This window comes from Tiliqua scincoides, chromosome 3 (genome assembly GCF_035046505.1).
Source record: "Tiliqua scincoides isolate rTilSci1 chromosome 3, rTilSci1.hap2, whole genome shotgun sequence".
Lineage (NCBI taxonomy): Eukaryota > Metazoa > Chordata > Lepidosauria > Squamata > Scincidae > Tiliqua > Tiliqua scincoides.
In genome coordinates this window covers 213,656,875-213,682,937 of record NC_089823.1, presented here as the reverse complement: position 1 = coordinate 213,682,937, position 26,063 = coordinate 213,656,875, and the positions used below count along the sequence as shown (strand labels likewise).

General features: G+C 43.6%; 1 protein-coding gene across 1 annotated transcript; it reads left to right on the top strand.

The window, feature by feature from the left end:
- Nucleotides 1-922: 922 nt before the first annotated feature.
- On the top strand, nt 923-26,060 carry CP (ceruloplasmin). The gene is made up of 19 exons (XM_066619087.1): nt 923-1,077; nt 7,039-7,283; nt 8,166-8,378; nt 9,597-9,770; nt 10,236-10,490; nt 11,150-11,315; nt 12,208-12,347; nt 13,724-13,864; nt 13,981-14,192; nt 15,286-15,436; nt 15,721-15,933; nt 16,736-16,943; nt 17,457-17,596; nt 19,311-19,439; nt 20,196-20,302; nt 21,082-21,298; nt 23,042-23,181; nt 24,768-24,930; nt 25,986-26,060. Exons 1-19 carry the CDS (start codon nt 923-925, stop codon nt 26,048-26,050), a joined length of 3,234 nt encoding a protein of 1,077 aa, XP_066475184.1. The 3' UTR covers nt 26,051-26,060.
- The last annotated feature ends 3 nt before the right edge of the window (nt 26,061-26,063 follow it).

Here is a 26,063-nt window from a genome sequence, read left to right as displayed (position 1 = left end):
AATGTTGTAAAGGTTTGGGGGAATGCACAGGACTGGACTTGTCCATCTCTCACAGTTGCCAGAATTGTCCAGGAGGGGAAAAAAAACCCTGTTGACATCCTGGGAAAACAGCAGATGATTGGCAATGCCATGGCATACTCTTCAATGATTCACTGATGGGAACAGGGTCAGGAGAATGGTGCTGTGATACTTGTGAGCTTGACAACTTCCACTTTACAGACTGCTGAAGGATCTGTTCTGCCTGTTGGAGGCTATGTTCATTTACGCTGCCAAAACCTGCCATCTGCTGATTGAAAAGCCCAGAGAGTGATGGGTCTTTTAGTTAAAAAGCATATAAGAAAAAATGTGCTTGTCATATATGTTGTTAACAGTACAAAATATATGTTGGCAACTTTAGAGAATGAAAATGGCCGACTGTGCACTGCGCAATCAATTGCCAGTATTTATGATTTCCCTCCTGAATGACATGGTCACTGTCCTCCAGCTTGAAAAAATGGCAGTCACCCTGTCCCCGCCCTGTTGCAAAATGTAGGAAATTTCAGTTGCACCAAGATGTGCCCTGCCTTCACCACTGGGAAACTCCAAATATTTCCACCTCTGTATGGCCCTTTAATCTAGTATAAGCCTTTTGATTCTAAATTCTCCAGAATGGCACATTCAGTCATCAACGCTGATTTTCATTTGAAGGAGATTAGCAGAAAATCCTAAGGAAGTGTTTTTGTGTTTCTGTTTTAGAACAATCAGTGAGCTGCCTGGGTTACCCCTGGCATCTAATCAGGCTGTGTTGGTTTAAACAAGTATTGGGCAACCTTGCAGTCTGATGAACTCAGAAAAGGCAAGCAAAGGGGGAAAGCCCTGCACTTATAAAGGGAACACGCTCGTATTCTGTGTGCTACTCCATTGCACCAATAAGGACCAGGAAATGAAGCTGTTAGCAATAAGCCACTTGCTGGTTTGTTATTTTTCACAAGCTTGGGCAGTAAATAGAGAATTCTACATTGGGATTATAGAAACTGAGTGGAATTATGCACCTGGGACAAAGAACATCATATCTGGAAAGCCCTTTGCAGAAGAAGAGTAAGTGGTATTCCTCTTAATACAATTCCTCCTTTCATATTTTAGGAGAAAGTATGTATATGTCTTTCAGTGAAATCTTCATTCTACTAGTGTGACCACTTGCAAAGAGTACTTGTCATAGTTGCGGAGAAGAGAGAATTTCAGTAAGCGCTGCTTTTCTTGCAGTTCTGAGACAAGCTATATTTACCTTCTTCCTGTGCGCCTGCTCACCCCAGCAGTGGCGTAGCTAGTGGGGGTACAAAGCACTAAGTTGTGCAGGCCCCTGAATGCATCATGCAAGCAGTCCCTCCTCCTCTCCTTCAGAGCCGTTCTGCGTGGGGGAAGCTAACTGGAGAAATTCCGCCCATTCTGAGGATTACCACTGTTTTTTAGTGGTGCCATGGAGAGCTTTTCCTTCTGAGGCAAAGAGCAGGCCTCCATCTGGAATGGGATTGTGGGCAAGGGAAGAGTTAAACTCCTACTCCCTCCCTGTTGTCATTCGGATGCAGATTGGGGCCCCCACAACTGCTATTTTGTAAAGAAAAAACAAGACATGCAACTGTTAAGCACACAGTAAATGCCTTGTTTGATCTGGTGCAAACCCAATAGCCTGAACTAGAACTAGGAACTTTTGACATTTGTGGCAAATTAGTAGTGGATAAAATTCAATGAAAGGATTGTCACAATTACAGGATTTTAAAGTGAAGGAGAGGGGCCACTTGCATGCTGCGGTGAGGCTCCCTGCAAAATTTAGTGCTTTGCACCCCCTCTAGCTACACCACTAGTGCAACCAGAGAACAGTATAATACAATGATGGCTTTTAAGTCTTAGCTTTCAGATGAGCAAAGGTGATCCTGGCATTAGGCCATTGCTTCACTCAGTCCAGGAAACATCTAGATCTTATTTTCTTTGCAGAAAGCAAAGAAAGGAAGAGAAATTCAAAGAACTGCATATCATAATACCCTGATGGTTGGCAGTAATGGCAACACAAGAACATAAGAACAGCCCCACTGGATCAGGCCATAGGCCCATCTAGTCCAGCTTCCTGTATCTCATAGCAGCCCACCAAATGTCCCAGGGAGCACACCAGATAACAAGAGACCTGCATCCTGGTGCCCTCCCTTGCATCTGGCATTCTGACATAGCCCATTTCTAAAATCAGGAGGTTGCACATACATATCATGGCTTGTAACCTGTAAGGTAGCCTGTCTGAAGTCCAAAGTTCAGAGAAAGGCTGTCCAGTGCTGACAGGAGACATAGAACAGACCTTCCATGCCCTTTTATGCCTGCTGGTCTGACAAATCACAGAGGCAGTGGATTAAATTCTTCCTTGGTGTAAGTTCATTAACAGCTGTGAGGTTACACTGGGGAGAGGTTTGGCCTCTAACTCTTGATGTTTCACTGGTACCCTCTGTTTAACCCCTTTAGCCCTTGGGAATTTTAGCTATGAGATCATGTTTCTATGAAAACTATTATCACTGCACTGAAGGAAAATGGACAAGATGCCTTTGTCAACAGGAAGCCTTACAATTAGGAAATGTTAATTATTTCTACATTATAAGGAGAGTCAAACCATGAACTTCTGATTTGACTTGTGACTCACATAAGACTTCCTGTAAGAGGACTCAAAAATTATTTGCAGATATGCTGGACTCTCTCTGAAATTAGACAGTCGTCCTAATTGATCAGGTTTTGGAAACTCAGTGGTTAACTTGGGGCAAATGAGGCGTGCCTGGTGTCTAACTTTTAGAGATAATAAATGCTCCACTGAACTGAATCAACAATGAGGCTGCCAGCTGAGCGCATGGAAACAATCCCATCCAGGGAACCTGCTTTCCTGAACTTTAGTTCCAATAATCATGGTACACCTGGTAGGACAGAGATATTGCCTGTGGTTGATACTCTGAGATTAGATGGACCCTAGGACCTATGGGATGATTCCTGACAGATCTATGTTGTAGGGCTTTGTTGGGAATGAAGTGGGGCCTGCAGTAGTGGACCATGCCCTGTGTCACCTGAACTCCTGCCCTGCACTTGTGTGACCCTGGGGATGAGGGGGAAGGGCTGTGGCTGCTTTTCCTCATTCTCCCTCCATCACTCCTTGAAGAATGGGGGGGGGGGAACAGAACAAGAAGTTACCACAGCTCCAAATTGATTTTTCCCTGCCTTACAAAGCACCAGCAGGAAGGGAAGAGGCAAACTGGAGCCTGCCCTTCCTTTTACTTACCAAGAGTTTGGTATGCAGCTTCCCTCCTCCACACTGCTTCTGTTTCCAATGAACAGAAGTGGCATACTCTGGGAACTCAGCATGCCCTACTTCTGTCCATTGGAAACAGAGGTTGCTTGAAGCAGGGAGCTGTGTGCTGTGCTTCTGGGAAGGAGAAGGCAGGGGGCAGGCTCTGAATGGTCTCTGCCTCCCCTTGTGATGCTTGTTAAGCACGAGTGGGTGAGGAGAGAAATGATTTGGAGCCACTGCAGCTTTCTCTCTTTAAGCACCAGCTAGTTTTACTGTACAGAATAGTACCAAGGAGAGAAACTAAGACAGCTGGAGACCCCAAATTCCAGAATTCACGCTTCACAGTCCCATTAGCCATTTCCTTGGCCACTGAAGAGAGAGAAAATAGGAGACTATGGGCACAATCCTAACCCCTTATGTCAGTGCTTTCCAGTACTGGCATAGCAGTTCCAATGGGGCATGTGCTGAATCCTGCAGTTGGGTGTCACTCACGGAGTCCTCCTCAAAGTAAGGGAATGTTTGTTCCCTTACCTCTGAGCTGCACTGCCCTTATGTCAGTGTTGGAAAGCACTGACATAAGGGGTTAGGATTGCACCCTAAGTAAACTGGTAGTGCATCCAGAGGACATTTTCCAGTTTCCAGTGTAGGGTTTCCAACTATGCTACCCTTCTTTTTGCCAGTTCTCATACGCTTGCAGGACTGATGTCATCCAGAGGCGTGTTACCATATCTTCCTAACCTGGGTCAAGACTGTGCTATTCTTCAGTAATAGAAGCCAAGACTGCTTACTGTAAACAAAGAATGATATTTATTCAATATTAACAGTTCCAAGAGAGCTGTTCCTAGCTTTTCCTTCCTGTGGTTTCCTCTAACTGGTCTCAACCAATTCTTGTTAACTTCAGCAGTCTTAGGCTGCAATCCTGTACACACTTACCTAGGAGTAAGACCCACTGAACTCAGTGGGCCATACTTCTGAGTAGACTTATATAGAATTGTGCTGTTCAAGAGGCAATGTGCTATTCTCACATAGACTAGTTGCAGTGGTTCTTAAACTGTGGGTCCATGGCCCACCAGTGGGTCACAACCCAGTTTTTGGTGGTTCATGAAACTGACAAGGCAGATTGTAGTCTACGTGCATCAAGGGTTAAAAAACTTGTTACTGGGGAGGGGGTGAGCACTGCTGCCCAATCCCCATTATAGCCACAGAGGCTTGAGTGGCTGGTAAAGTGAAAGTGGCTTGTAAAGCGGGTGGATCGGAATGCTAAAACATTTGAGAACCACTGGATTAGTATATTTGCCAGAAAATAGGAGATGCTTCTGATGTCAGTGTTTCCTGCTTGTTTCCCACCTAAACAACAAAGGTGGGAAAAAGAGGGGGGGGCAGGGAGAAAACGGCAGGAGAAGTCACAGCTTCCTCATTTCCCAATTCAGGAGTTACAATAACCTGGCAAGCCTAGTGATAGCATACCTGCAAATTAGAATTGTAGTAAAACTCTGGTTTCCATGTGCTGAGAGGGCTGGGGGTCTTTATAGGCTGGGGGTCTTTATAGGCTGTGCTGTTTCCAGGGAAAAAGGGACCCAAAGAGGCAGTGTCTAGTTGTTAGGGCTGCATGTACTCCTTCCTGTTTCCTGCTCTCCCTTTATTCAGGGCGTTTCAAACTGGGGTGTCGCAACGCCCCAGCCTGAGGGCCCTGGCCTCTGCCACCTTAAGTTTTCAAAATCACTAAAATCAGAATTTGGCAGAATAATACTGTCGCAAGGTTGAAAGAAAGCAACTCAAGAGGACTCAGTACTCAGGAGTGAACATTTGCAGGCTCTTTATTCAAATTGCATGCAATTGGCCCCTGGGACTCTTGTCTCAAAACATGGGCCCCTCCCTAACGGAGATTTGGATATTTATACAATTTGCCTTCCTTTGTCCTCAAATCTAGACAATTCATTGGCTGAAATTTTACATCAGAGATGGGGCAAACACCTAATAGGTTACAGATAAGGTACAATAGGTGGGCAACAAGTGAGCAAAACAATTGATTGGCTGTGATTTACATACAGGTGGGGTTTCACCTTAAAACCTAGAAAAGTACAAAAGTTTCTAAATCCCAGCAGGGTGCACTATAATACCATTTATCCAGTACTCAATAACCTGGTCATCATTCAAGTCAATTCTACGGATTGTTTTGACAAGGTTTAGAATAACATCATTAGAAGAGAGCAGTATAAGACAGGTGTGGAGACTGACATAACTTATGACATTTCTTGGCAGGACTTCAGGCCCATCTCGTCAGTGCAACCTGATACAGTTGCCTAGTCTCCTGTTATCTTTTACACCTGTTGCTTAACATAAACACTGTGGGGCCCAGTTTGCAAAGCCAAGGTTCCTTTTGGTCTTTAAGAGTCTTAAAATTTTTACTAAAACCAAGCTATTGATTTCTGTGGCTTAATTCTATGTAACTATTGTGACCCTTTTACCTTGTGTATAGTCTGGCATCAAGGGATCACTTGGTCTCCATATTACACATATGTGCTTTTACTCTAAAAGCATAAGGGTTCATAACATACATTTGCCAAGGCGTGAGAGTTCATTGCCTGGCACTGGTATTTCCTGTTATCTCTGCTATATTTCAAAGGGTAAACAACCTGTATGAGGCCCCAAGCCCCAGCTTCAGTGAGACTGCAATTTTGCTCTCTTATTAAAGTCCACTAAACAGCCTCCTTTTCCATCTTATGTGTTGCTATGCTTTATACTGGGCTATCCAGTGGCCTTTACATGTGGGTTACAGTCTGGGGTCAAATGTCACCATGCCTTAATAGCATCATGTTATATATCAATCAATGTGTAATTTCATGCAGAATGCAATGAAACAAACCACATTGAAATATCTGTGTTCTAACAAAAGGTAAAGCCAAAAAACCAGTGGGGCTGGGGTGATGGTACATCACAACTCCCACCACCTTGGGCATTGCCCCGCCCACTGCGTGGGGTGATGCTCAGGCCTCCCACACTGGGTGACGTGAATCCTAGTGATGCCACTGGGCAGGGGGAAGGCAGCGACGCGATCCCCAGGATTGCGTTGTTCAGGGGGCTGCAGGAGCTTGGCTGCACTTACCAGAGCCTCCTGCAGTCTCCCGGGGATGCAGGAAGCCCTGCATGAGCTTCTGCAGGGCTCCCCAAAGCTTAAGAAGTGAAAGCGGAACAATCCCACTCCACTTCTAGTTTTGCGGAGGCAGGGCACGATCGCTCCACTTTCGCTTTTGAAGCTTCGGGGAGCTCTGCAGAAGGTCGCACAGGACTCTCTGCACCCCTGGGAGGCTGCAGGAGGCTCTGGTACGTCCAGCCAAGCCCCTGCAGTTTCCTGAGCGGTGCGACCCTAGGGATCGCATCGCTGCCTTACCCCTGCCCCTGCAAAAACTTAGAGCAGCTCAAACTCTCCCCGAGAGTTTGAAAACCGCTGCCTTTATTGGATCAGCAGCTAAAGGTAAAACCTTGGCAATTTGTAGCTGCTGCCAGCATCCCAGGCTACAGAGACTGGGGGAGGGGGGACTGTATGACCTACATGCAGCTAGATTGTGAACTGCCTTACTGTAAGTGTTCATTTAGGTTGTTCTTTTGCATTTATATTTCCTTTTGACTCCATATAGTTAGTCTGATCCCTACAATGTTTTCTATGTGAAACCAATGGAATAATTTAAAGAACAGTATTTTTAAGAACAGTTATGCCGACATGATTGCTTGTGTTGTCCTTGCAGGCAAGCCAGCGTCTTTCTCCAACGAGGCCCAAACCGGATAGGAAGCACTTATAAGAAAGCTGTGTACACACAGTTCACAGATAACTCGTATAGCCAAATGGTGGATAAACCTTCTTGGCTGGGTTTCCTGGGCCCCATTCTCAAGGCTGAAGTTGGAGACTCCCTTACTATCCACTTCAAAAATTTTGCTACAAGACCTTACACTCTCCATCCACACGGTGTCAAATACACAAAAGAAAATGAAGGTAGGATTTGTTGGCTTTGAGTTCTCACAAACCATTAAAAAATCCTGGCTAAATTCATACATTTCTGTTGAACTGAGTTGCTCAAAAGCTATGCAGACATCCGCAGTCTTGTGAAGAATTCACTGAGTGTGGCCAACTCTCTACAGACAATAATGTAGCTCCATAAGATATCTTCATGCCATTTAAATCAATTAGACCGTACTAAAACTTTTTAGCACCAGGGCCCACTTTCTAAAGTGATGCTGTATCAGGACCCACCTAGCTTTACGAGACTTTTATAAAAGTGATCTAGAAAGAATATTTTTGTTTACTTATTTACCAGCAGTTTGTTTGTTTGCAAAAAACGTCGATCCATTTCTCATAATGAGGCAGCCCTAATGAATCACTTCCAGGCTTGAAGTGCTTAGTTACATGACCCAGACTTCACTTACACTCGCTACCTGTCACTGATGAACTTGGGAAAAAACACACCAGAAAAAAGATACTCAGACATTTATTTCTCTATATTTACACAAGCTTGCAAACTGCAGGAGCTCAGCTCTTTGCAGTGTAGTTAGCAGCAATCTGATTTTTGAATAGCCTCAGGGCTTGAGGCAATTAGTTATCTGCTAGGGCATTTCAAGCATTCAATAGAATATGCAGAGGAAGGGGAGCAGATTTGCAGTGGCTGCCCACAGTCTACACAGGCTGATTTTAAGGACTGTATAATTGTTTTTAGATATTAATCAAGTGTCTCTTTTTCTACCAGGCCTATTTTTTTTTCTAATTTCCAACAGTGGCTGTCACTGAAAGGAAAGGAATACCAGAATCTCGATTCAACAGGCACAATATAGATATAGAAACTGATATAATATTGATTGCTTTATTTGTTGCATTTCGTAGGTGCTTTTTACCCTGACATGACCAAAGGTTTGCAAAAGAAAGATGATGCTGTGCAGCCAGGAGAAGAGTATGTTTATAAGTGGGATCTCACTGAAGATCACGGCCCAGCAGAGGGAGATAGTAACTGTGTGACTAGAATTTATCACTCACATATTGATGCCCCAAAGGATGTCGCTTCTGGACTCGTTGGACCCTTGATCACTTGCAGGAAAGGTAAAAGCTTGGACAAGAGAAGGTGAATGAGTGCTTTCATCATAGCGATCCTAGCAATCAAGAGACAAAGTATTTTCCATTTGAAAGTTATAAGTTGTTGTAGTTTTTTAATATTGAATCTATGGAAAGCACACAGAGTCACGAATCAGTCAAGACAACTGATGAAACTTAACTTGGACTGCAGTCCTAAACACACTTACTAGAGCAGTGGTTCTCAAACTTTGAAGGAGCTTTACTCCCTCAGCAAGTCTTTGCGGGGGAGGGCCAAGGGCAGCAACATCATCCCCAGGATTGTGTTGCTCAAGGGGGTGAAGGGGGGGTGCTTGCACTTAAATTTAACTAGTTAGGGCTGCTAGAGGCTGTAGGAGGTGCAGGGAGCCCTGTGCAGCCCTTCGCAGCCCTTTCAGTTTCCAGAGGTGCTTTGCAGTCTCTCCATTTGAACATTCTAAGCCTCAGGGAACCCTGCAAGGGCTGTGCAGGACCTCTTGCAGTCTCCAGCAGCCCTAACTATTTACATGTAAGTGCAAGCACACACACCCTTTGCCCCCCCTTAGGGATACAATCCTGGGAGTTGCTTCCCTGCCTCTCCTCTTCCCCTACCCCTTAAAGGGGCAAGGGAAGCGTTACAAGAACTGATGGGTTGTGACCCCCCCAGCTTGAAAACCACTGTACTAGAAAATAAGTATGTGAATGAATGAAAAACTGAAATAAAAAGAAATAAAAGAAAAACAAACAGAAGAATGTTGATGAACATTATGGAAGGTTTGATAAAACTGGACGAAAGAGGAAAGCACATGGATGAAATTTGAAAAGTGGCTGTTACGTATGCAAGTTATGCAGGATCGAAATCCTGCATAACTGATTGGCCCAGACTTATGGCTGGCCAATCGGGTGATGGATCGAAATCCTACCATCCGATTGGCCCTCTAGTTAAGGTTTCAACTGCACCAATCATGGGGAGGCTGGGCGGAGCTAAAGGCTATAAAAAACCAGGGGTGTTTGCCTTGTGATTCATTGCCAGGTCCTGTTCTGAAGATGGAATAAATGTATTTCCAGGCCACTTCCTGGCCACATAACTTGCATACATAACAGTGGCTATAATTGAAAATGGCTGAAAGAGCAAAGTGATGAAAGTCAAGGTATTGCTGTAACAGGAAACCAAATGAATATCAGCAACTACAAGTGTGAAATGTGTCTTTCCCCCCCCCCCCCTCTTAGGCACATTACAGGGTGGAAAAGATAAAGACATTGACCAAGAATTTGTTCTGATGTTCTCTGTGATGGATGAAAACTTCAGTTGGTACTTAGATGAGAATATCCAAAGATACTGCTCTGAACCTGACAAAGTTGACAAAGAAAATGAGGAGTTCCAAGAGAGCAATAAAATGCATGGTAAGAGAACCTTTCAGAATTAGTAATTATCCCTTTAAGCGCCTTGGTTGTCGATGTGTGCAAGTTTCATAGCTAAACTTGCAGTTCAGCCACAATCTTGCAATTTCTCAGCTGCACCTGGAAATAAAGATATATTAAATGTGGAGGTTTTGTTTTTGTATTTTTGTGACAAAATTGCTCCACAAATTTCAGGATGGGAGATGGTGGGAAATGACATGTAAGCTGCTCTGAGTTTTCAATGGGAAGACATAAGCATAGTCATTGGATCAATTAGAGAGAATCTAGACTGTCAGTATTAAAAATCTGAAATGAGTTCTTCAACACATAGACACACAAACAAAGAACCATACACACGACTTTTAAATGCAATTTTCCTGACCACTTCACCCTGAATATTGTCAAGCAATTGCAAACTCAAATGGCTTCTCCAGTAACAATAATGTTGAACATTCTGTCACTTTTTAGCAATCAACGGTTATATGTATGGATATCTTCCCGATCTCACAATGTGTGCAGGAGATAAAGTGAAATGGTATCTATTTAGCTTGGGTAATGAAGCTGACATCCATTCAGCTTATTTTCATGGGCAAGTCTTGATGGAACGGAAACATCGCGTTGACACAATCAACCTCTTCCCGGCCACTTTTGTGGATACTGTCATGGTACCAAAGAATGATGGGGAATGGTTGCTGAGCTGTCAAGTCAACGATCACATAGAAGGTATACAAGGAAGCATCATATATATAAATTTTTTAGTATTGGAAGTGTTAGAAAGTATTGGAAAGAATTATTCTCTAATGGTCTAAGATGCCAATTCTCAGCACAGAATTTACTTCTTATGGAAGAGCAAACGTAACAGTTCCTTCCCTCCTTTTGTTCTCAGAACAATCCTGTGAGGTAGGTTATACTGAGAAATAGTGGTTGGTCCAGGGTCACCCAGGAACCTTCATGTCTGATTGGGGATTTGAACTGTAAGATCAACTCCAGAACCACTACACCATCCTGGCTCTCAACTGATATAAGCCACTTACAGTTTCCTGTTCAGAAAGAAAGGCAGGGTACGCATATTTAAAAATTCAAATAAATGATATTGTAAATTGACAGGCTGATAGTAAACATAGAGTCAATTCTGACCAAAAAGTACACATACCAGATTGCTCTGCACTAGTGACCAAATACTCAGTTCTTTGGTCTTTTCCCTTCCAGCTTTGGTTAACTGGGCTGCTCAAACATGTTACCTATTTTTAGAATGCTCTGAAAACCCCACAAGTCCTTCATTGCAGTTTCCCAGAAAAAGTGAATATGCTCATAGCTTTTGGAACACATAACCCTTCTTGTTAAGTTTACATCTCATGGTGGCGTGTCTTCCTTTTCTTCAGGGGGCATGCAGGCCATTTTTGCAGTGAAGAACTGCAGAAGCCGTGTTCCCCCTCCAAAGGAGAGTGCTGGCGTGAGACACTATTACATTGCAGCCGAAGAAATTATTTGGAACTATGCTCCATCTGGAATAAATCACTTCACCGGGGAAGAATTAATCCATGACGAGTAAGTACTGCCTTATAATACAACGAAACATCCGCCAAATGGTTGCATGCAAAAGAGTTGAATGTAGATTTTAGAGTACCACAAATATTTAGCATTTGACATTATGACAGCTGGTTTGGGGAAGGGCAGGGTGGTGAGAGAGGCATAGGGAAGGCCACAGATTGCAGAGACTGCTGGCAGGAGCATCTGGAGGAATAGGACTTTTGAGAACCAAGCCAGACCACATCTGTATAACCCTTTCTTCGATTTTGTTGCTTGGTCACATCAGAGTAGGATGGAACTCCATACAGAAAGATTTATGGAAGATGTGAAGTTTTGGGTGTGTTTTTCTCTGCACTCACCCCTTCCCTTCCTTCAGTTCCTCCCTTCTATCCCCGCTTCTCCCACTTACACTCTCATTCCCCTCTGACATTCACACCACATCTTTTTCCGCTAAATGTACCTGCAGCAGTTCCTCGTCTTGGTGATTCTGAGTGGGGGTGGAGAAGAACAGGTCCTAGTCCTTGTCCCATCCCTAGCAATTTCCTCAGAGACTGGAGGGCTCTCCTCTGACTTCTTGACCATAATTAAGGCTTTGTTGCCCGGCAGAGCAAGGGACAAAGTCAATCTGGCTCTCTGCATACAAGGCCAGGAGGGGGGAAGGCCAAGGGTGTTTTTGTATTTAGCAGCAGTAGAGTCAGTGGCATAGCTAGAAGGGGCACAGCTAGAGCAAAACGCCTCTGTTTTGCTCTAGTGGCCCGGAATGACTCCGAAGGGCAGGGGAGGGACCACTTGCATACTGCAATGAGGGTCCCTGAAAAACTTAGTACTTTGCACCTCCTATAGCTATGCTGCTGGGTGAAGTGCCTTTTCTTTTGTAATGCAGTGCTTGAAATATTGTTTTCCTGCATAGGGAGTCCCAGGCATTTTTTGAACACAGTGAACAAAGAATTGGTGGATCTTATAAAAAAGCTGTTTTCCGTGAGTACGTTGATGCCACCTTTACAACACCCAAGAAGAGGCTCCCTGAGGAAGAACACTTGGGACTACTGGGTATGGTTGTTTTAAATGGCTGGACATGAAAAGCTAACTTTTAGGCTTCTCAAGTAGAGAAGGCTGCAGCCACTTTTAAGAGAAGTGAAGTGAATCATGATATGAGTTTGCTGCCTGACTGCTGTGAACAGGTCTGTCGCGGATGGTTTTGCCCAAAGTGACTCCAAACGGAAATCAGGAGATCAACATGAAAGAACCATGATGCTCTTTTATTGATTGTGGATGGGGCCCTGCACTGGGGGTTTGAGGCTAGTGCTTAGCAGATTTTGTGTGTCTTCTATTTGTCTAGCTTTGCTGGTAGAAAAACAAAAAAAAAGAAATTAAAAGTAAGCAATTTGATTTAGCACAACTAAACTATAGTAGCAAGATTAGAGGCAATGTTGAAATGACAGGAAAAACAAAATAAGGGGAAAGGAAGTCTCTGCACTGCTAGGAGGTGTCTGCTAAACTGCAGCTACAGACATTAATATGAAGGAGTGTTGGGTGATATGGTATTAATTTTATTATTGACCTATCTTTGACCACTTATCTTGACCACTTTTATCTTGACCTTCCTCTGAGGAGCTTAATGTGGTGTGCATGGTTCTTCCCCTCCCCTTTTATCCTCACAACAATCCTGTGAGGTAGATTAGACTGAGAGAGAGGGGAGAGGGAGAGGAGGTTAAGGATAGAGTGATCTAAGGCAGTGTTTCTCAAAATGTGCCCCAGGAATCCTTCCCTCCTTCCCTGTTTGGTATGACTCTTCTTCCTTATTCCCCCTGTTCTGGCTCGTTGCTGGAATTTGGGCTTGGTGCTGCGCTACTTTGCTCTCTGGGGCTCCCTGAGACTCTGCGCTCAGGAGTGCTCAGGACTCCGTTTAGAAGTGTATAGGGCCCCAGATCCAAAAAGTTTGAGAAATCCTTGCTCTGTCATGAAACTTGTTGGGTGACCTAAGGTAACCCAGCAAGTTTCATGACAGAGCAAGGATTTGAACACAAGTAAATCACTTCACTGGCTCTTGCCGGAGTATAATTGTATTAAGGCAAGCATATATAAAACTCTTCCCTATTCACATTGTTTTAACCAAATGTTCATGGCCTAGAAAGACATTGCTGAGAATCTAATAATGATAGAGGTAAGGAGGAAAGAGACTATAGTCTCTCATTATTCGATATTGTCGAATATTATCATTATAGTCTCTCATTTTTTGATATAGTCGATATTATCATTATTGATAATAATGATAGAATTATTATTAATTCTAAATGCCATCCAAAGTTTTAATAAAATTTTAGTCTCCTTGAGCTGTACTTTACTCATTTTATATATATACTAGAAGTTCTTGAGATAAAGTATTTTAAATCTTCATTTCTTCTTTTGGAAAAAAAAAAACCTAGGACCTGTCATCCGAGCTGAGTCTGGCATGATCATCCAGGTGACTTTCCGAAACAATGCCAGACACCCCTTCAGCATTCAGCCACATGGCCTGAGCTACAGCAAGGGCAATGAGGGTGCTTCCTACAACACCATCTCTGGAGGTGAAAATCACAGTGATTTAGAGGAAGTAAACCACATTTCTTGACATGTTTCCTTTTCTGAAGTCGGTGACTTCTGAACAACTGTGGGTGTTTTCTTTTGATCACAAACACAACAGGAACTGCAAGTCCATCCTCGCATGTGAACCCTGGAGCTACTTTCACGTATGAATGGGACGTACCAGAAGCTGCAAGCCCCGTGGAGGAGGATCCAGATTGTCTGACTTGGATTTATTATTCAGCATCGGATTCTATCAAGGACACTAGCTCTGGCCTAGTTGGCCCCCTCTTGGTGTGCAAGAAAGGTTCACTGCTCCCCTCAGGGAAACAGGTAGTGCAAGCAATATTGAACTCATCTATGCTATTCCCAACTGTTTCTTTTATTTATTCAAAATACTGGTATTTCACCCTTCAGTTCCCAAAGGGACCATCAGTGCAGTTTCCTTTCTTGTTCCATTCCCTTTCCTAACCTCCAGTTTAAAAAGTGGCCCAGGCAAAGAAAAAAAAAGAAAAGAAATATTTTCAATAGTGGGGCCCAAAGGGCATGAAAGATAAGAGATATATGCAACATAATGTAGAAACCATACTGCTGTTACTAATGTAATAGGACAGGTGAAAAGCAAGAGTCCTAGGATGTGCCAGGACAGGCCATGTGACTTGTGAGATGGCTCCAGAGGGCAGTGAGGTTGGAATGACTGCCCCAACAGCTCCATCATTTTTTTTTTTTTACTGTACATTGAGTGCCTAGAAGATCAGAGGCAGAAGAATTCTCAGCTACTTCTTTCTGGTGACCAGGACTTGCAGAAGGTGCCTTGCTCAATTGCTGCTTTAGTCCTGGAATCAGGTTTTAAAAGGATGTGAGCTAAACACTGTTCAACACTGAAGTTTGGGCATGGGTCAAAGCTCAGTCCCAGGTTCATACTCTTCATACAGACAGTTCAAGATTCAGTCTCTGGCATGTCTGGACAGGGCTGAGAAAAGTTTCTTTCTGAATCCCTGGAGAGCCACTTCCATTCCTTGTTGACAGTGTAATGTCTTTGATGGATGAAAGGCCTGACTCAATAGAAGTCAGCTTTATACATTCTCTAATTTCAGCAAAATTATCCCCTTATTTCATTTTTTTTAAATGATGATGAGTGCAAGTGCAGCTATTTCTGGTATAAGGCTATTGCCCTGCAGCTACCCCATTCACTAGGTGGGGATGAATGAGAGAGTTCACCACCAAGGCTAGATCAGGGTTAGGGGATATATGATACTAACGGCAAACTTCTAACATTATCTCAAAATCTTGTAAAACATTACATGCAAAGATCTTTCATTAATTCAATGACAAATGGATTGTTAGCCCTTTGTTTCTGTTCAGTTGATTCTATTTTTCTTCCCCTGTGTGTCTGTGTTTCTTTTAAACTTGTACATCTACACAGAAAAATGTAGACAAGGAATTTTTCCTCCTTTCCACTGTATTTGATGAGAATCTGAGCTGGTATTTGAATGACAATATTTTAATGTTTACAAAAAACCCTGATGGGATTGATAAAGAAAATGAAGACTTCCAGGAATCGAACAAGATGCATTGTGAGTGCTTTTGGCTTTTATACTGAGAGCTGTAAAACACCTTATGCCTCCAGAACACTTGTTTTAGCGCAATAGAGCCCTAATAAGATTGGGCCATTAGTTTCACAGATTCAGGAAATTGGTTATTCTCAAGGATTTTCTAATTTGCTAAAATAATTGAGCATAAGATGCTATCTATGTACTTTTCCTACCTGGTTACCAATACTAAATCTGAAAAACAGGCTACTAGTTAAGAAATTTTGGCAAAATGTATTTAAACTGTACTATGTCTACTTCTTTTGCAGCCATAAATGGATACATGTATGGAAACCAGAACGGCCTTGAGATGTGTCAAGGAAACACAGTTTCTTGGCATTTGATTGGCTTGGGATCTGAGGTTGATATTCATGGAATATATTTTTCAGGAAATACTTTTTTGGTTAAAGGAATAAGGAAAGACACTGTCAATCTGTTTCCACATACCTCCGTTACAGCTGTTATGAAGCCTGATGTAGAAGGTGAGTAAGAAAAACTGAACTTAAAATAAGTGTCAGTTGCTTGTCAAGATACTGTAGCAGTGATCCCAATTTACACACTTCATGTTCTTTTCATTTGGTGGGCTATTTCCAAGCTCTAGATTTGGATGTATGACCCTGCCATTCTGCCCCAGTCATTACTAATGCTGTAGCTCCCAACTGAATGTGTCTTCATGTGGCTTTTCCAGTAATCAGACATGTAAATTCAGCACATCAAATTCCTAAAAGTCACAAGTGTCTCCAGCTGGGTCCATGCTGATTCACTGCTTGTCTGAACAAAGGGAACCATGTGGGACCACAGGTCTGTGTGCTGTCTGCTTGAGTCAGCATACCATGGCGGTGTGAGGTGCTCCTAGCCGGCTCACACTTAGTTCTTTGGGGAAAGTTAGCTAAGCTCTTATCTTGAGGACAAAGCATCAACCCATGGGCAGGAAAGACTGTGGTGCACCCTCCTCCTGATACACTTGAACAGATCTGGAGTTGCTTTTGTTTCTGGGATGTTTTCCCCTTAAAAACCTTCAAACGTGTCATACTGTCCTTATCCCTTTCTTTTCTGTTGGTTGTGGGTTTTTGCTTGGAACAAAGAAATATCCAGTGTATTTTTGGAGTGGGGCTGGAGCTTGCTACACCTGCAACTGACCCAAAATGCATTCCACTGGACAATGTTCTGCTTCATCCCAATCTACTTGCTCCTAGTTGTTTACTGTATCCGTTATTTTGAAGCTCTTTTCATAATGTAGGCTGCACATTGCATCCCCTGTTTGCATCCTCTTTGTGTCTTTAGGTGTTTTTGAAGTGGAGTGCCTGACGACAGATCACTACACAGGGGGCATGAAACAGAAATATACTGTGAAGAACTGTAGTTCAGCAGGAGAGGGCAGTGAGCTGTACAATAATCAGAAAACTTACTACATTGCTGCAGTGGAGATCCAGTGGGACTATTCCCCCAACAGGACATGGGAGCAGGATAGACATCGCTTCCATGATGAAAGGTAATGAGGAACAAGTACATAAAATCTTAGGAGCACATATTTAAGAGAAACTTTTCCTTTCTATCATTTGCAAGGGATGTGTGCATGACTGTGTCTAAGATACTGTGGAAAGGAGATGGATACATACAAACACAATGTTTTCAAATCAAATGCAAAATGAAATGTATAGATTGAATACCTGTTGGTCAGGCTGCATCCCATGCCACCAGGGACAGCATTACCATAATATGAAATGAGGCAGGTGCTTCAAGTGATGGATTCCAGAGTGAGTTCTGCTCTCTCCCTGTATCCCACACCATCCTTCATGTGCCAGCTTGTAAAATGAGCGAGGGAGAGTTGAATGAGTCAACTGGGTTGAAATGTCATTACAAATTGAAATTAAAGCAAATACCTGGAGGTTCATATTTGTCAGCTTGGACTTTTGGCTGTTGCTTGTTAGTTTTTAGAGTTACAGTACCTGACAAGTTGTAGGGAAAATAAATTATTCTTACAGCTATTTCACTTTTTCTGCAGCCCAGGGAATCCATTCTTAAATAAAGAAGATAAGTTTATTGGGTCCAAATACAAGAAAGTTGTTTATCGGGAATATACTGATAGCACATTCAGCACTGCCAAAGAAAGAAAGGAAGAGGAAGAGCACCTGGGAATTCAAGGTCTTGACACTATGAGTTATAAGAATGTTGTTGTTGCCTTGTGTTGACATGAACAGAATTTTACAGTGTCCTTTAAGCTATTGTTAATGGGAGCATCTTGAACTGAAGGGGACCCATTTGCCAAATCACACATATTTACATGTGCAGAAGTGCTAGTGCACGTATAGAGTTCTCCTGTGTCCAAAAACATCTCCAGTCATTGCGCCTGAACACATCTGCATTTTTATATGGAGCTGCCTAAGACAGTACTGTGAACTGGAACTCCCTATGAGAACACCATTTTAGTGTTTGTATTGCTGGGGGACAAAGGGAACAGGGCTCTGTTATCTGCTGTTTTTGGAAGGCTAGAGGGGGCCATGATGTGGGTGAAATTAGAGGAAGTCAAGGAGTGGTGTTTTCGGCTTTCACTCTGGTCCCCATACCCCACCCCTACTCTATAATTCAAGCACTGTTCCATGGGCAATCTGAGCACTATCATCCTGATCTAGTGGCTTTAGCAGGAACTTGGATGTGCAGTTGAGGTTTCTGAGAGCAAAGACTGCCCTACTAAAGTGAATGAGTTGGTCCCTCTTCATGCAAAGTTGTATGTGCACCAGAGACCTGCCAGGTGTTGACTCACAGGTGGAGCTTCAGACTCCCATTTGAAACACTCAGTTGAACCCAGGAAAAGTCCACCTCACCTGCATTTAATTAGTCTGTTGTTTTTAACCATCCAGTCAAATGTTTCAGCCCTTATCATTCAATGGGTCTGTAAACTGGGTCCAGCCCCCGTGGCCAGGAACTCCTCAGGAGTAGGGGCCTCCTCAAGAGTAAGGTCTAAGCACCGTCAGGACTGGGGTCCCAGGCAGGACGCCTCCCTGGGAGTAGGGCCTAGTGCCTTCTAGGAGCAGCAAGCAGCCAGTAGCCAGAAGGGGTGGGGCTGGCCCAGCCCGAGACTGGCCTCATAAGGAGGCTGGGCAGCCTAAGGAGAGGTCACTCCTCTCCAGGTGGGAGCAGGGTCAAGGGGAAGGCCAGAGGGGGTAGCAACCCTGACCTTTTGCAGATGATCCGGGCCCTGAAGGGAACTTTGCTTACCTCAGCCCTGGAGAGAGGGGCTGGGGGCCGGGGGCTGGGAGCTCCCCGATCCTAGACTTGCCCGGGCCCCGGGTGTGACAACAGGAGAAGCGAAGGTACAGGCCCAAGGACTTGGAGCCAACTACCTCCACTGGAGGCTGGCTGATCAGGGGGCAAGCCCGGAGGTACCTGGGTCCCTCCCGAGGACAGCTAAACTGACCCCGGACAACAGCACAGTGGCCATCAAGAACCCATACCCCTGGCCAACAAGCACCAGCCGGAGAGCCCAGCCCGAGTCCTCAAGGGGTCAGGGAGGAACGGGGAATGAGCATATTGTGCACCGATGGCACAAGTCTATGTGAGGCAAAGAGGCCTGTGCCGTAACAGGCCCCATGAATGTCAAGAGGTTGATGCAAGTAAACCGTCTGTGCAAAACAGCTGTATCTGCTTTTTTCTGCTGATGACCAACTCTCATCTACAGGGTAAGCCCCCCCTGCTCGGTCACACCCCAAGGGGTGGGGTCTCCGCCCGCCTTGGACATTACAGGGTCTCAAGTGTCTTAGGTTTCCTATGCATTGATTATTGTCTGAAGTTTTACACTCCTATGCATTTTCCTTGTACACTCTGACTTTAATAGCATCTTTGTTTTATTTCTACAAAGGTCCTCTGCTTGTCGCATATGTTGGAGATATAATTAAAATTGTTTTTAAAAACAAGGCCTCTAGGCCTTACTCTGTCCATGCACATGGAGTGAAAACGGACTCTCCAGTCGCCGCAGAAACCAGCCCAGGTAACTATACAGCTGTATCATTTCATTATTGCCTTTCATTTTTATCTTGCTTGCCCTCAAGAGCTGTTTAGATGTCAGTCTGTTTAAATGTTGTGGCCACCACACAGAAGGCACTTTGACTCACTGTATTCACCATGTGGATGGGAGGGGGGCTTTCTCCAAGCCATTGCAGTGGGTGGTAAAGAAAGGCTTGTAGTGGTATGGTGAAATGAACCAATGAGTTTGGTGAGCCACAATTGTGGTATGAAGAAATTTATTAAATGATGTGGCAGCTGCGACTTCAGTGGTATGAATGAAGCAATCTGGACAACAGGATGGTACTACTGTACTATGAGCAGAGAAAGCAACTTAATGAAAAATTTTATTTAAAGGAGTAGGAAAATCACCCTACCTGCCAATCCCAAGGAACATAAGTATTTTGGAACTAATAATCTGAAGCTTGTGACTTTTTGAATGGCAACACAGAGATGAAAGTTAACACTAATCAGGCCTTCCTGTGTTGTGTTGCTAGAGGAAGCTTAAGTAAACAAAAAGCCATTTGTATCTTTTTTTTTTGTTTAAGCTACAAGGATTGAGTCCTTTACTTTGTCTTGGTTCAAAGAGTTTGCTACCATTAACATGTTTCTGTTTGGGGGGCAAAAGGGTTTAGACAATTTCCTTTTTTCCTGAAGCTGTTGAGAGGGGGGTGGGATGATTCAAAAGCTGGAAGACAAATTCCTATATACACATTAAAACATTAATATCTTTATCATTCAGGAGCAACAACAGAGTATATCTGGAAGATCCCAAGGAGATCTGGTCCCGAGGTAGGAGAGTCCAACTGTACCCCCTGGGCATATTATTCAACTGTGGATCAAGTTAAGGTAAGCTCTCAATAGCTGCTGTCAAATCAGTTCCCTTTGTAGGGTTCTAACCAAGGCTTTCTAACATAGGCTTGTGTGTTTACTTCATCCCTTATTCAACACAACATGGATATGAACTCATTCTGTGAATGATGAAAGCTTGACTGATGAAAGGGATGGAGACTTGTGGACTCGAGTTGTGCATGTCAAAAACTTGTGCATTGACTTGGGGGTTTTACCCTAAAAAATGAAAGGACTCAAATAGACTCGAGTCCATACTCTTGTGTGTGCTTGTGAATCTGTTTTGTGTGTGTGCTTGCTTGCCGCTTCTGCAACTCAACTCATTTCTCGAAGACTTGGGCTTGAGTAAAAATGACTCTAATAATGGCTCGGGACAAGTCGTGATGGCTGCCTGTTTTGAGTCAGGAGCAACTTGAGTCAAGGGGCAGAGACTCACAATGCAACTTGCAGCTTGGCACTGTGGCTCCAGCTCATCCCTGTGACACACACACAACTGGGTTGGCCCTGTGCATTCCACTATTTCTGGAACTAGACCTTTCAGAGGAATGAGTCTTAGTCTGAAAATGGTTTTGAGGAGCTTTCCCATGTTTGCAAGCAACTAAGCACCATGTTGGTGCAAATCTACTTTCATCTACAATTTATCTGTGGATGTATCTATATTGCATACAGTTTAATTGTTGCTCACTCCAATTATTTGGTATTGGCCAATATTTCATCAGGTGCTAATACTTTAATGACTGCTAATAATGGTACTAGACACTTGTATTCCTTGATTTCAGGACACCTACAGTGGGTTAATAGGGACACTGCTAGTCTGTCGCAGGATGTTTGTGCTGTCACCTCAACTGAGCCACAGGGTGCAGTTTGCTCTTCTTTTTATGGTGATTGATGAAAATCAGTCTTGGTACTTGGATGACAATATCAACACTTATTCCGACAATCCAGAAAATGTGAACAAAGATGAAGAGGAGTTCATTGAAAGCAATAAAATGCATGGTATGTTCTATGTCAATGACACATTCCCAACACCCAGAATTATCATTCATGAACCAGACTCTGGAAAGTGACAAAACCGTCTCATTATCACTACAGCTCAGGTGGCTAGCTGTATTAGATAAATGTACAGGAATATTCCCAATCTGCCATAGTTGCCACATCTGTTTGTGTGATTGTGCTTCAGCCGTTGGCTGTTAAAGGATTCAGGTTTCCTTTCTCTCATGGAAGCTGGTCTACAAACGTTCTACCAGTGTAGTTCCTTAGGCAACTGGCCTGTTCCTGTTTCTGCTCAGCCAAATGGTGTCACAGCTGTCACTGCACAATACAAACGGTGTAAAGGCCAACAGCCAGCTTTGTCCATTCTTTTCCCCAGCCGATCTGTATAAGGGCGCAATCCTAACAGCGCCCTGAGCTGGCGCAAGGGACTTGACCCAGGAGGGACACAAACAGGCCGTAAGGCATCTTTGTGCCTCCTCAAGAGTCAGCTGATCTGGTGCATAGATGCGTGCTGGCCCGTGGAGGCTGAATCCAGCCTCCGTGCTGACATGGGGAGGGAGCCTTGTGTCAGCAGAGCTAGGGGTATTCCGGGGCAGTGTTCCGGGGTGGGGGGAAGGGCGGGGGAGGGCAGTCCTGGAGGTGGGTGGGTGGGTGGGGAGCGGGAGGCAGGTCTGGGACCCAGCTGTTATGCCAGATTCCAACCAATTCCCGAGCAGCGTCGAGCGCAAGGTGGCGCAAGTCTTAGGAGACCTATAGGGGCTGCAGTAGCTTACCTGGGGCTAGTGGAAGAGTTTCCTCTTGCCTCCAGCTGAACCACTTTGGCGTCCTATCTTGCTCTGGATACAGTGCAAGCTTTCCTGGCCTGCCTGTTCCAGCACAAGAGGATTGTGCTGTATGCCTCTTACAAGGCGCAGATTTATTTTGTAGGTGCTGAGTAGAAGGAACCAGGACAACAGTGTCATTGGCAGATGCCTCACTAGCATTGAAGTGAATGATATCACGGTGAATAATATTTTACACTTGCCTAGGGCAACAGTTCTCAAACTTTTAGCACCAGGACCTACCTTTTAGAATGAGAATCTGTCAGGACCTACTGGAAGTGATGTCATGACCAGAAGTGACTTTATCAAGCAGGAACATTTGTAACAATCCTAGGCTGTAATCCTACCTGTGCTTACCCAGGAGTAAGCCCCATTGACTGTCATTGTTAAAAGCATATACATAGTAGCCTGTTAAAAGTACAGATCTGTAACATTTTTCTCAAATGCAGTCTCCTACCATGGAAGCATCAAGCCTAGTATATTAAAAATAAAATATTGAAATGGATGGGGACCCACCTGAAATTGGCTTGTGACCCACCTGGTGGGTCCTGACACACAGTTTGAGAAACACTGGCCTAGGGTATTTTAAGTCCAACTGTTGGAACAGTGTCACAGCATGTCATGCCTTTAGAGTGTACTGTTCGATGAAAATTGATACTTTCCTTTTATCCTCACAACAAGCCTGTGAGGTAGGTTAGGCTGGCCTAATGTCACCTAGGAAGCTGTATGACTGAACCGGGATCTTAGACCTGAATCTTGCAGGTGCAACTGCAGAACCGTAACCATCCAGGCTCTCATGCTTTTGACAAGGTTGGTTCTTTTGACTGACTATAGCAGAGATGCAGCAAGGTATGGTGAGTTTATAAAGATTGTTCATTGCAGAAATAGGCAGTACTTTGCTTTCATGATAAACCTTTTTCCTTAGCTATTAATGGGAAGGTGTTTGGAAACTTGCATGGTCTTACTATGCATGTTGGAGATCACGTAAGCTGGTATTTGATCGGAATGGGGAATGAAGTAGATATGCACACTGCACATTTCCACGGCCACAGCTTTGACTACAAGGTAAAACCATTGTGTTCCTTCTTTTTCTTTGCAAACCTCATAGACAGATAGGATAAAACTTTATTATGGTCAGAGATAAAATCAATAGGCAGTAGTACAGAAATATTAAAGAAATAAAAGCAGAATTATAACCATTAATTATTAATTTTAGAGTACAGATAACAGTAGTCTCTATTGCCCATAACCAATTCTATAATACCTATATTGCCAACCAATTATATATTGCCTATATACTATATCCCCAATCGGCTGGATACTACTTTGTTACTAATATTGAGACAGCATGCATATTGGCCGTGTTGAATAGTTAACATTACTTTTCAAGCACGGTCTTTAGTCCAGCTGAGTAAGTCCACGCTCTTTCATCATCACTCTTTGAATGCCATTCAAACCTCATGATCAAGGAAAGGTGGTTATTTTGGATGCTGCTGTTGATCCTGACAGCGCAATCCTAACTAAATTCCTGCATAGCGATGGTGTGGGAATTTCAGCTGCTGAAGAGCTCCTTGGTGTAAGCCCCAACAGCTGCACTAGGTCAACTCAGATTTTGATATCATTGACACGATAAGCCATGTCCAGGCTGGACTTACCTTTTCTGGTGGGCATCCCCGGAGGTGCAGGCACCATCAGGAAAGCTTCAGCCTCCCTGCCAGCACTCCTAGCTTTCACCCTATTGCAAAGTCCTTTGTTACTTTTATAAGTGTGAAGGCCTGGTGCTCCAGAGGAACACAATTTCTACCAGCCTGCCATTTAGTTAGGATTGGGCTGCAAGTCTTAATGTTGTCCTGTCTAATCTGTACTGTCCAGTCTTGACTGACAACAGCTGTCCAGTCCTAGAGAGGAAGATTGCCCAGCACTGTGTACCTGTTATTCTTTTCACTGGAGAATTAAGTTTATATGTGCAAAGCATGCACTTCAACACTGAGTTATGGCCCCACCCTCTGAATTGTTCACACAGTCTTAATAAAGCATGCTAGTTTTATCACCTTGAAATGGAGATTGTGTAGGGCAATGAGCTGTTGAGACAAAATATATCCCATGGAGGCTTGCAAGACATTTCTTTGTACACAATGGTGTTGTGACTCCAGGAAGTGCCCCAGTTCTATGCGCAGTTCTGAGCACAGCAAGACTTATTTCCATGTAAGCATACATAGGATTATGGTGTCAACATCCCACCTACAACCTTGTAGGTCTGGAAATTGGGAATTTCTTTCCTATTGGTAACTACTTTAACTTTGAGTAGGAGAGGACTTTGACTTTGATTAGGAGAGGTGACTTTGAGTAGGAGAAGGACTATTTTTTCAAACTCCACCTCCTTAAGCTGTAAAGGGGAAAAAAAACCCCCACAGCTATGACATGTTTACCATGACAATGGTTGAACATAAAACATAACAAAGAAATTGGTTTGCATTGCTTTTTAGACGTGAATCATGGACACTTCCATATAGCTATATAAGCCTTCATTACAAAACCATTTTCTACAGAAATAGTCTCAATTCATTTTATTGCTTTCACCCAATTAATAAATGTACACATGTGCTTATCGCTGATAAGTTATGGTGGTATTTTCTCTTTTGCCCTAAAAGCTTACCAGGACTTACAGAGCAGATGTGTTTGATCTTTTCCCGGGGACATTTCAAACAGTTGAAATGGTACCAAAGTATCCTGGGACCTGGTTACTGCACTGTCATGTGACTGACCATATCCATGCTGGCATGGAAACTGTCTATACAGTACTCCCCAAAAAAGGTAAGCAGAAACTAATTTGGCTTGAGATAATACGTTGCATTCACAAGGCAGGAGAAGAGATCCAACCTGTAAGAACATTGACCTATATCTAATAGGTATACAGAAACAGGCCTTAGTTTAAAGGTTTATTTCTTTTGTGTCTTATGTTATGCTTTGTATAACTGTTCCAAGAAGAAATGTTGATGACCTCAGGTTAGATCAAATTTGATATTGCTTTGTAGCTTGTCAGTTGCAATCTTCTGTAAGCAGCTGGCCTAAAGCATGCTAGGAGTGTAAGCTGGCATTGATATATATTTGCACTGATACACAAGCATACTTGAGATAGTCCTAGTCCATCCCGTGGGGGAAAAAAGGTGCAAAATGAATCGGACCTGCCATTTTGTGTCCTAATGCAATGTCATACATGTTCATACTGGAGCAGCCTCGGGAGAGGCTTCCAACATGAACAAATGTAAGGTCCAAGAGTGATGCAGGTGCAACTATGCTACATTTCTTTTTGGGTTTAGTGGTGGTTGCAGTGCAGGAGGGGATGAAGGTAAATGTAGATGTCCTACATTTACAGATCCTAGTGCCCAAGGAAAAGAAGCTTTTTGAAGGCAACTGTCCCCATGTTATATAACGTATCTGCAGAAGCTGGCTTGATGGAGAATTAAGCAGACAGAAGGATGCTGTGTGAACCATCCTAATCCTGCAGCTGGAGCTCCAGGTTGTGTAGCCTAGTTAAGTAAACTATAGCTTGTACCAATTAGCAACCCTGTTCGCATTTCCACTCAGACCTGTGTGTATAATCTCAGCTGCTGCAGACAAACTTGGCTGGTTCACAGGACTTCTACTTTATTCATTCCTACTGATTTACTAGTGCAACCAGACATGCAGTGATGGTAATTTGAATGGAATCAGACTTGAAAAATTGGAGAGAGTCGGCAAAATGCTTCTGTAACACTAAACACGGGGAATTGGTTAGTTTTTCATCAGCGACTAAAACAGGTTAAATATAAGCAGACTATATTTAACCATTATAGTTCACATATTTACTTTGTCTCACTTGCTTACAGACTCTGAACAGCTGGCCCCAGATGTTGGTGCAGAACAAGTGAGACTGGGAGTACATGAGCCATAGCACTCATCAATGA